The following is a 12,051-nucleotide window of genomic DNA, read 5'->3' as shown; positions in this document are numbered from 1 at the left end:
TTGTCTTATGAACAGACTCCCCCACCTCAGCTGTAGTTCTCTGCAGTTCATCCAGAGTGATCATGGGCCTCTTGGCTGCATCTCTGATCAGTCTTCTCCTTGTCTGAGCTGAAAGTTTAGAGGGACGGCCAGGTCTTGGTAGATTTGCAGTGGTCTGATACTCCTTCCATTTCAAAATGATCACTTGCACAGTGCTCCTTGGGATGTTTAAAGCTTGAGAAACTTTTTGTATCCAAATCCGGCTTTAAACTTCTCCCCAACAGTATTACGGACCTGCCTGGTGTGTTCCTTGGTCTTCATGATGCTCTCTGCGCTTTCAACAGAACCCTGACACTATCACAGAGCAGGTGCATTTATACAGAGACTTGATTACACACAGATAGATTCTATTTATCACCATCAGTCATTTAGGACAACATTGGATCATTCAGAAATCCTCGCTGAACTTCTGGAGTGAGTTTGCTGCACTGAAAGTAAAGGGGCCGAATAATTTTGCACGCACCACTTTTCAGTTTTTTATTTGCTAAAAAAAGTTTAAAATATCCAATAGATTTCGTTCCACTTCACAATTGTGTCCCACTTGTTGGTGATTCTTCACAAAAAATAAAAATGTTATATCTTTATGTTTGAAGCCTGAAATGTGGCAAAAGGTTGAAAAGTTCAAGGGGGCTGAATACTTTCGCAAGGCACTGTAACTGCCATCAGGGAATACAGTTTCTACCAAGGGGTGTAATTAATCGGCAATGTTTATGTAGGTGGTACGTGTCAAGTATCATCCACATGAATGACAAGACCCAAGGTTTCCTAGCTGAACATTGCCCAAAGCTTCACACTGCCAGTTTGTCTTCTTCCCATACTGCATCCTGGTGCCAGATCGGGCCACCTTCTTTGATCGCTCTGTGGTCAGTTTTGACGCTCATTGCCCATTGTAGATGCTTTTGACTGTGGACACTTGTCAGCATGGGCACCTTTATTGGTTTGTGACTACGCAGCCCCATACACAACAAACTGCAATGCCCATTCTGCTTTCAACATATCAATGTCAGGGACAACATGTTTACTTGCCACCTAATATATCCCACTGATTTTCAGATGCCATTGTATCAAGATAATCAATGCTATTCATTTAAAGTGCTTGTAAAGTCTTGTTTTTTTTCCCTATAAAAATAACAAACACGTTATACTTACCTGCTCTGTTGCAGTGGATTTGCATAGAGCAGCCCAGATCCTACTCTTCTTGGGTCCCTCTTCTGTGATCCTGGCCCCTCCCTCCCATTTAGTGCCCCATAGCAAGCAGCTTGCTATGGGGGCACCAGAGCCGAGTCACAGCTCCCTGTGTCCATTCAGACACGGAGCCCCGTCTGGAACTGCCCCTCTCTCCCCTGATTGACTAGCTGACAATGGCGCCGCTGCTGTCTCATCAAATCAGGGAGGGAGAATCTTGGATGGCTGAGACACTTGCGGACATCGCTGGACAGAGAGGGACCTTGGGTGAGTATTAAGGGGAACACTGGAAATAAGTGAAGAACCCTCAAGGTAAAGCCAAAGATAATATCAAATTTATAACAAGAAAAATTCATATGTCCTCACCCAAGGGTAAGGAGGGGGAAAAGGAAGGGATCAGGAGCTCTACGGCAAGTGTCATATATGTAAAAATAAAAAATTACGGAATGTATTAATATCAAAAAGGTAAGTAATAGAAAACTACACGTAAACACAAGACATATAGAGTCTAAAATCATGACCACCTCATGACTGTATAGTGAGACCAAATCTCAATGTGTGTGAATGAAGGAAGTCTCTCTGATTACACACAGAGGGACTTCCCAATCAAGCCTCTAAAGCAGCCGGCTGAGTCCGGTGAAACTGGTCAGGCAACCTTTTTGACCACCTTTGATGTTGTGACCTTATTTTTAACCTGAGGATATTACAAATGGAATAGCCTGTGAGGAGTGAGTATTGAGTGATGAAGCACATCTGGATCAGATAAGTACTTCTTACCCCTTACCTTTATGGAACATTGAATTTGTACTTGCAGGTGTATCTTGGATCACTGATTTCAAGGGCTCCATGAGATTTCTATTGGTAGCTCTGTGCTCATACACAGACTGTGGATTAACGATATAATGAGGAGGGAGTCCAGGACAGAATATGTTTTTTACAACAGAATATGTGGATCTATGCAATCTGTGTTATATACTTCTAGTTCCTGACAATTGAAACCTCCTCTAGACCACGATTATCAGCCTTTGTCGTATTGAGCTCAGCACTGGGTTATTTCCATTGTCTACGCTGCAAGTGCACTTTGATTTTGGGACTTGATCTTAGGCCATTGTATCCCGAGGAACATTCAAATATCTCATTCTACCTGCAGGAAATCTTGCCAGCACACAGGGCGAATTCTCTACATAGCTGCTCCCACCGGAAGTTGTGTGTAACCAGAGGGACTTCCTTCATTCACACACATTGAGATTTGGTCTCACTATACAACCATGAGGTGGTCATGATTTTAGACTGTACATGTCTTGTGTTATATGTTTACATGTAGTTTTCTATTACTTACCTTTTTGATATTAATAAATTCTGTCATTTTGATATGTACAGTGGGCTGTGTAGATCCATTTATTAATTCTGGAGATGGTTGATCGACATCAGGTTTGTTTAAATTTAGTTTTACATAAGTGTTAGGGGGGCTGTTGCACACAGAATGCTTTTTATTTTAATGCATAAATGCATTAAGATAAAAAAAAAACCTTCTGCCTTTACAACCACTTTAAAGTGGAGTTCCAGTCATTTGTTTGTTTATTAAAAGTCAGCAGCTACAAAAAGTGTAGCTGTTGACTTAATAAAAGGCCACTCACCAGTCCCACCGTCTAGGGATGTACTCACCACAGCCGTGTTCTCCCCGAGTCCTCCCTCGGTATCGCCAGCATCTTCACTATGGGTACCCACCTGTGACAGCTTGCGGCTTCACAGCCGGGTGCCCACAGAGCATGTGCGAGAGGCGCTGCGCTCTGTAAATGGTCTCAAAGTTTTCTAGGACCCGTCATGTGTCCCAGAAGACTTCAGTTTCACAAAAAGGAGCCGGGGAGGAGGCCTTAAAGCAGAAGTTTCCCTTTTGGGTGGAACTCAGCATTAACCTGTCAGTGGTCATAAAGTTATGCATTATCAGTGTATATAAAAATCAACGACAAGGCTTCTTCAATATGACAAATACCTGAGTATCCATCCAGCCAGAGCTGGTAAACCTCTTCATCTATCAGGGTGGTATTTCCCACAAACACGTTCAGTTCATTTGACATTGCTGGAGATTCTGTAAAGAAAATTAAATGTTTTATTAAACCTTAGGTTAAGCAAATATGTAACCATTCAAAATTTGATTGGGTAACTCAATATGGTCCCTGCAGGAACCTGTCTTAGAATTTCAGGTTTGGATTTTAGATTTTGCTACTTTATAAAAAAAAAAAAAAAAAGTAGCATACAAGTAACATTGTATTGATGGTATCAGGCTCGGGTCACACTGCCGCGACTTGGGATCCGACTTGTGAGACCCCAAGTCACGTGACATGTAAAATCCCATTTCATGAGAGCTGTCGTAAGCACTACTGAAGTTGCTCCAACTTACAGGTTCCTGTACTACTTCAAGACAACGTCTATCCGAATTGTGCCCATAGACTTTAAGGCTGCATTCACACTGTTGCGTTTTGAATCACAGGCGGATTTGCCGTGATTCTGCCTGCGATTTCACAGCGTCTAGGTGTGAATGACAAATCACAGAACGCACATTTGAGGCGCCATTCATTTGAATGGCACTTAAAATCATGTGCGGTTCTGTCAAGATAAAATTATGCTGCAAACGCGGAAACCCACATCGCACGAAGCTCGTTTCCCCAAAACATTTCAGGAGCTACTTTTGGGCGACATGCCTCATGCAATACCACACTGCGATTTTAGGTGCCATTCAAAGAAATGGCATCTCAAATGTGCGCTCTGCAATTTGTCATTCACACCTCGGAGCTTTGAACTCTCAGGCAGAATTGCGCCAAATCTGCCCTCAATTCAAAACGTCGAGGTGTGAACGCAATCTAATAGAAGTTGACTCAGATCCTCATCTTAACTGATGTGATTTGGATCCGACATAACCAGCATTCCGTTAAGTTGCTTCAAAGTCGTGCCAAAGTCGCCTGGCAAAGTCGCACTGCAGTGTCAACAGAGCCTTAAACTGCAATGTAGACGATCTTTTGGACATTCTTTGAGGTGTAATGAAACTTGGGTTAGGCTGAAATCATCAGCAATGGGGATCTACACTAATACTAGTTGCCTATGAAAACCTGACAGCAGCAGTTCTACAAAATGTAACAGCAATAATACATACAAGTCACCACATTTCTGCCGTTTCTCTTTCCAGGCATTACAAACTGGTATATAATGGTCCTACAGCCATCTTGTCCACTGTGCCCCTCACTGGAAGCAGAGCTTTTTTCCATCTAGAATGCACCAGTACTCAGTATTGTCTCCTCTAACAATGGACCTGGATGCATTACTGCCAAATGTCTTAATTCAGAGTCAGCCTGTAAAAATCCATGATTTTTGCTCCTGTGAGTGTCCATGACGGGGAATTTGTATCAGTAAAAATACACTGTCAGTAAGATATGCACAGCCAGTAGTATATGCAGCAGCGAGCAGTAAGAATAAGCCTTACACCACCCATATACAGTAACACTGCCCAGCATTTGTAGGAGGGAAGGACTCAAGAGGCTACAGGTGCTCCGCCTCCTTCAGCCTCCTCAGCCAATGGGTGCTGTAACTCGCTCCCTTCCACATCTGACTGCAAAAAGAAGACACAACAAAGAAGTCGTATGGACCATTATAGGAGAAGGTGAGCGGAGTATGAGCACTAGAGCCCAGAGATCTCTGACATCATTGTGATCTGCCTAAGCATTACCATACACATTTCTATTTAGTTTTAGTCTTAGTCTTAGGCCGCGTACACACGCGGGGACTGTTCGCCCAACTTTGTCCGTCAAACAGTTTCAGCAAACAGTCCGCTCAAAATTAGCATGGACGGACATGGCCATACACGACAAACGAACAGTTTGCTGAAACCGTGCGCGATGACGTGAACGGCACGTACGACGGGACGAAAAATACGACGTCCTATACACTGCATTATAACTTTCGGCGTGTAAATCCTTTCTGAGCATGCGCGGAACTTAGTTTGACGAACAAGCCTACACACAAGGGGACTGTTCGCTGAAACAAAGTTTCAGCGGACAGTTTTTCGGAAATTCCGAAAAACCTTGTTCAGCGGATTGTTCGCTGAAACTGTCCGCTGAAAGCCCACACACGGGCGGACTGTCCGCCGAAACACTGTTCAGCGGACAAAGTTGGGCGAACAGTCCCCGCGTGTGTATGCGGCCTTAGGACTAAAATGGCATTTTAGTTTTAGTCCCATTTTAGTTTTCTGCAATTATTTTAGTCTTATTTAGTTAACAAATCTCCAGTACATTTTAGTCGACTAAAACATAATGGGTGTAATTAAATTGTAATGCATTAGTTAACATTTCTCTACAATTTCCAAACTCATTATATACTGCTGGAGTGAAACATCTCATGTGTTATTATTTATGGTATTGGAGGTATGAACATGCACAATAGACCAGTGTTAATTTTGAAGTCAAATGTCAATTTAGTTTTAGTCTTAGTCTTTTGACTAAAATGACATTTTAGTTTTAGTTGTATTTTAGTCATCTCAATTGCTTTTGTTTTAGTCGTATTTTAGTAGACTAAAATAGTATTCAGTTGATTTAATGTTTTAATAGTTTTAGTCGACAAAATTAACACTGATTATAATCTGAAAATACAATCTTTGTACAATCAACTTTAGATTTTCCAAAGCTATGTAACAGAAAGACCTACTTAACCAATTCAATTTGAAAATAAAATCACCTTTTATAAAAAAAATAAAAAAAATAAATGCACATCTTTTTGCAGTAAAAAAAATTTTTTTTTTATTATTATTTTTTACACTGGATCCTGTAAAGCATTGCACTCACGATCAGCAGATTGCGGGTGCAATGCCAGGATCCTGCAGACTCTCAGTACACTGTGTGACTGTACCTCTGATACAGGCAGACAGCTACTGAATGGCATGAAGAATCAATGAACTACAAGAGCGCTCACCAGCACTAGCCGGACTACAAGTTGTCAGCCACAGTACTTGTAGTTCATTCATTCTCAGAACTCTGATGGCATAGTGTGGCAGGAGCTAGAACATGTTACATCTTCCTCCCTAAATGTGTCCTTTAATTTGTATCCAATGAGGCAGGCCCTTGCACTACATCACTCCTGGCTCCTCCTCTTCATTGGGTGCCGCCACGGAAATCCGCTTTCCATGGGGGCACCCATGCGGGCACGCTCGATTTCTGATGCTGCATCCATTGACACAGACAGCGGGACTCAGCCCTGCCCCCCATGTCACTGGATTTGATTAAAAGCGGTGGGAGCCAATAACTCCTGCTATCAATCTATCCAATGAGGACATGAGACAGTGGCTGGAATGATCGGGTTTAAGAAAGAAAAGGGGGGGGCCCCTGAAGGGGGGGGGCAGCTGAAGCACAGAAGACTTTTTAACTTAAAAGGGGTTGTAAAGGCAGAAGGTTTTCTTTGGGATTGGGAACATCGATCTCTGTGGTGTTCCAGTGAGCTCAGTCCCTACACAGTTAGAACACACCCAGGGAACACAGTTAACCCTTATTCACTCCCTTGATGCATTTAAACGGTTTTAACCATGTCTCCCCTTTCCTTTCTTTCCTCCAGACTGTACATATTAACCACTTACCCGCCCGCCTTCGTTATACGTCGGTACTTTGAAGAGGGATATCCTTATGGTAGCAGCTAGCTGCCATAACCCCGGGAAGCTCTTCTTCAGCCAGCGGTCCGCTTTCAGATAAAAGTAGACTCTGCGGCAGATTCGCAGTGAGATGACTTATCGGCGGTGGGAGATGGGCCCCCTACCGTCACGCTCCGGTGCCCTCTGCTGCTTACTGGAGCTGTCGTCGGTGGTGGAGGCGATCGGGTCCTGTGTTCTGTTAGGTATGGAGATGAGTGAGGGGGAAGATGCCCCCCACCGGTCTTCATACCATTGCAGGGTGGAAGTGACATCAAAATGTCCCTTCCGCCCATTGCTCTTAAAAATACTTTTTTTTTTTTTTTTTTTATTGCATTTTAGTGTAAATATGAGATCTGAGGCCTTTTTGACCCCAGATCTCATATTTAAGGGGTCCTGTCTTGCTTTTTTTTTTTTTTATTACAAGGGATGCTTAGATTCCTTGTAATAGGAATAAAAGTGACACATATTTTTAAAAGAACACGCCCCACCCCGCCGAGCTCGCATGCAGAAGCGAACGCATATGTGAGTGAAAACAGCGTTCACACCACACATGTGAGGTATCGCCGCGATCGTTAGAGCGAGAGCAATCATTTTAGCCCTCTGTAACTCAAACCATGCAACCTGTAGAATTTTTTTAAACGTCGCCTATGGAGGTTTTTAAGGGTAAAATTTGTCACCATTCCACGAGCGGGCTCAATTTTGAAGCGTGACATGTTGGATATCGTTATCGGTAACGTTATCTTTCACAAAAAAATAAAAAAAATTTAGCTAATTTTACTGTTTTATTATTTAATTTTAAAAATTGTGTATTTTTTTTTCAAAAAAATTGCGTTTTATAAGACTGCTGCGCAAATACGGTGTGACAAAGTATTGCAAACGACCATTATTTTTATTCTCTAACGAGTTTGAAAAAATATATATAATAATGATTAAAAAAAATGATACATCTAAAAAAAAAATTTTTGGGGGGTTTTAAGTAATTTTCTATCAAAAAAAAAATACAGATTTTAACTTGTAAACAACAAGTTTGAAAAATAGGCCTGGTCCTTGAAGTCAATTATCCACTTCAGCCCCGGAATATTTGGCTGACCAAAGACCAGAGCACTTTTTGCGATTCGGCACTGTGTCGCTTTAACTGACAATTGCACGTGTGATGTGGCTCCCAAACAAAATTGATGTCCTTTTTTGTGTTTTTTAACCACAAATAGAGCTTTCTTTTGGTGGTATTTGATCACCTCTGCGGTTATTTTTGGCATTATAAACAAAAAAGAGGGACAATTTTGAAAAAAAAAATAAATAAAAAAAAAAAAAAACTCTTCCCAAAAATATATAATCCCCCCCCCCCCCCGCCTCAGTTTAGGCCGATACGTATTCTTCTACATATTTTTGGTAAAAAAAATAAATAAATAAATAAATAAAAAAAAAAAAAAAATCGCAATAAGCCTACATTGATTGGTTTGAGCAAAAAAGTTATAGCATCTACAAAATAGGGGATAGTTTTTTGGCATTTTTATTAATGATTTTTTTTTTTACTAGTAATGGCGGCGAGCAGTGCTTTTTATCCTGACTGTGACATTATGGCGGACACATCGGACAACTTTGACACATTTTTGGGACCATTGGCATTAATACAGAGATCATTGCAATTAAAAATGCATTGATTTCTGTAAAAGTTTCACTGGCACTGAAGGGGTTAACACTAGGGGGCACTGAAGGGGTAATGTGTGTCCTAGTTTGTGTTCTAACTGAAAGGGGATGGGGACTGTACTCTGTACGAACAGATGATCTGTCAGTTCTCCGCTCAGAGAACCAGAAACACACCACTGGCCACAGGGCAAATTGACGTTATATAATGTTGTTTCACCCAGCTGTGTCATTCTGTCACAGTACAACTGTGGCGGCTGGTTGGCATGTGGTTATAGAAGATTATGCCAGCCTCTCTATTTTAGGCTGGCATAGCACACTGTGCAAGCTGTTTTTAAAAACAAGCGTTCTAAATACCAAATTTCAGCTGAATTTAGGCCAGTCACGTGACTCACGGCCGCTTTACAGCTCTGATGGGTGGCTTCTGCAGGAGGAGCTGTGATCTCCCTATGATGTGGGCGGGGGAGATCTGGTGGTCGTCTCCTCCACAAAAAACATCCATTGGAGCTTTAAAGTGGCCGCGAATCACATGACCGGCCTATAGACAGCTGAAATTGGGTATTTAGAACACTCGTTTTTAAAAAAAGTTGCCAATTTTGTTTGGGAGTCACGTCGCACGACCGCGCAATTGTTAAACAACGCAGTGCTGAATCGCAAAGTTCTGTGGTCTGGAAGGGGGTAAATTCTTCTGGGGCTGAAGTGGTGAAAAACAACTTACACAGTGTTCTTTGCCAGCCTCTAATAGAGGGGCGGGCAGTGGCAAATATACGTTTTTATTATTACAATAATAGCGGCGGCGGGGGGCGGGTCGGAGATAGACAGAAATGGAGAGGACAGACAGGAAGGAGGGGGTGATGGGGGGAGGGGAGAGCAGGCAGCATATGATGGAGGGACGCACTTTGACCACGGTGATCCGGGCGGAGGAGAGGGCATACAGGAAGTGGCAAATTCAAATTTGTTTGTTTTTTACAGTTTAGATGGGGGCAGATTACACAGCACAAGCGCTGTGCTGTGTAATCTGCTTTAAGGGACCAGGATCTATATATATTTTTTTCATTTGCGTTAACAAACACTTTAAAGTGGAGTTTCCATAAAAAAATAAAAAAAAAAAATAAAAGTCAGCAGCTACAAATACTGCAGCTGCTGACTTTTAATAATCGGACACTTACCTGTCCCAGGGTCCAGCAATGCGGGGAGTCGAAGCCCCGCTCGCCCCCCCCCCCCGCGGCGCCGGCATTGCAACTGTGGGCACTGTGCATGCGCAAGCGGCGCTGCGCAGTCATCTGGGACCTGTCATGTGTCCCAGATGACCGACAGGAGGGAGGGAGTCAAGCTGAGCCCTTCCTGTGCCGAGGGGAAGTGATGTCACCAGCCCAGGCACTGAAGGAGGCTGACTATGAGGGACCCCCTAGCAACAGCATTTAGAGGTGAGTTAAAAAAGTATAATATATATATATATATATATATATATATATATATTTCCACCTCCTAGTATTATTTTCAGCAATGAAAGCCAAAAATAATCATCATTATAGCTTAGTAAACCTAGCCGTCTGTCTTATCAGCGTGCCATACATGCACACACCTAGGTTTTCTGTATTCAGCTTGTGGGCGGAGCAAAAAGAACGTAGCAGATCCCTCCACCCATGGGGTGCAGTACAGATGGAGCAATCTGCAGTGCTGGCGATTAGGTTCTGGCTGCCAGTCTACCTGAGCAGTGTTTGTATCTGTATAGATGAAGCTCCTTTGATCTTTCCCCTGACAGATGCAGATGAGAGGATGCCAACAAATCAGATCTCATCAGATTCCTGGTTACGATTGTTCCATGTATAGCCATTTAGGACGTTAACGTGCACTAAATTAGGGCAGCCCATTGAAATCAGTGGGCTGCCAATGTACCATAAATCACGTGCCACCAAATTTTTAGCTCAGCGCACTTCATTACTTGGGTTGCCATTTAAAATGTATGTTGCTGCAACCTGTGTTTCCAGTACACATACATGTAGATGGGCTCTTACCATCCCATTGGCTGAAATGCTGCCCTGTGCTTTTTAGAATACCCCAACACTTCCGGCTCAATGATATGAAGCTCCAACACTAATGACACAGAAGCTGCTTCAAGTGCCAGGCAGCCTATGACCAGTTCCCACCTGCAGAGGGAGTATCAGTCTTCCAGTACTTGAATCAATAAATAAGGGTTTGCATCTAAAAGGAAGGACACAATTATATTTAACGAAACACATCCCAACGAAAGCTTGAAATAGTATAGTAGGGTCACTACCTCTCCTGGATTCAAATTCCTCCGCTCGTCACTCTACATACAGGATCACCTTTCCAGCTTCACTCTCAACCTACTCCGCTGTCTATTCCTCGGTAGTGACCAAGCCTCGATCTGGATGGTGAATAACCAAGCCTCGATCTGGATGGTGAATAACCAAGCCTCGATCTGGATGGTGAATAACCAAGCCTCGATCTGGATGGTGAATAACCAAGCCTCGATTTGGACAGTAATATTCAAGCTTCCATCTGAATAGAAATGGCCAAGCCTCGATCTGGATAATCCTAGCTTTAGTCTTGGCTCCACTGTGCACTAATACTTTAACCACTTGCTTACTGGGCACTTAAACACCCTTCCTGACCAGACCAATTTTCAGCTTTTGGTGCTCTCACACTTTGAATGACAATTACTCAGTCATGCAACACTGTACCCAAATGAATTTTGTGTCCTTTTTTTCCCACAAATAGAGCTTTCTTTTGGTGGTATTTGATCACCTCTGGGGTTTTATTTTTTGCGCTATAAATGAAAAAAGACCGAAAATTTTGAAAAAAACGCATATTTCTTTGTTTCTGTGATAAAATTTTGCAAATTATAATTTTTTTTTCAGAAATTTTGGCCACAATTTATACTGCTACATGTCTTTGGTAAAAATAACCCAAATTAGTGGATATTATTTGGTCTTTGTGAAAGTTAGAGAGTCTACAAGCTGTGGTGCGAATCGCACAAAATTGATCACACCTGATGTACTGGTGGCCTATCTCATTTCTTGCGACCAGAACAAGTCAGGAAAGTACAAATACCCCCCAAATGACCCCTTTTTGGAAAGTAGACATTCCAAGGTATTTACTAAGATGCCTGGTGAGGTTTTTGATGTTGTCATCTTTTTCCCACAATTCTTTGCAAAATGAAGATTTTTTTTTTCTCACAAAATTTTCAATGTAATAGGTTATTTCTCTCACATGGCATGTGTATACCACAAATGACATCCCAAAATACGTTCTGCTACTCCTTCTGAGTATTACGATACCAAATGTGTGAGACTTTTACACAGCCTGGCCACATACAGAGGCCCAATATTGAAATAGCACCATCAGGCGTTCTAGGAGCATAAATTACATATTTAATTTCTCAACCACCTATTACATTTTTGAAGGCCCTGGAGCACCAGGACAATGGAAATGCCCACAAAGTGACCCCATTTTGGAAAGCAGACACCCCAATGTATAATCTATGAGGC

The 12,051-nt window shown here is 42.3% G+C and overlaps 1 protein-coding gene across 1 annotated transcript in view; it reads right to left on the bottom strand.

Moving 5' to 3' along the window:
• The window catches only part of FIBP (FGF1 intracellular binding protein), a 40,736-nt gene extending 29,772 nt beyond the window's left edge, over positions 1 to 10,964 (bottom strand). Inside the window, exons 1-2 of the mRNA XM_077456063.1 lie at positions 10,818 to 10,964; positions 3,218 to 3,313 (exon numbers count right to left, since the gene is read on the bottom strand). Of these exons, the coding sequence (XP_077312189.1) occupies positions 3,218 to 3,302 (85 nt within the window). The 5' untranslated portion in view covers positions 3,303 to 3,313; positions 10,818 to 10,964. The remainder of the gene's footprint in view (positions 1 to 3,217; positions 3,314 to 10,817) is intronic.
• Positions 10,965 to 12,051: the final 1,087 nt, after the last annotated feature.

The sequence above is a fragment of the Lithobates pipiens genome, unplaced genomic scaffold, assembly GCF_037356315.1.
Source record: "Lithobates pipiens isolate NorthernLeopardFrog02 unplaced genomic scaffold, aLitPip1_a1.2 Scaffold_10, whole genome shotgun sequence".
NCBI classification, from domain to species: Eukaryota; Metazoa; Chordata; class Amphibia; order Anura; family Ranidae; genus Lithobates; species Lithobates pipiens.
The sequence above is the reverse complement of the archived record's forward strand: the minus strand, read 5'-3'. Positions and strand labels throughout refer to the sequence as shown.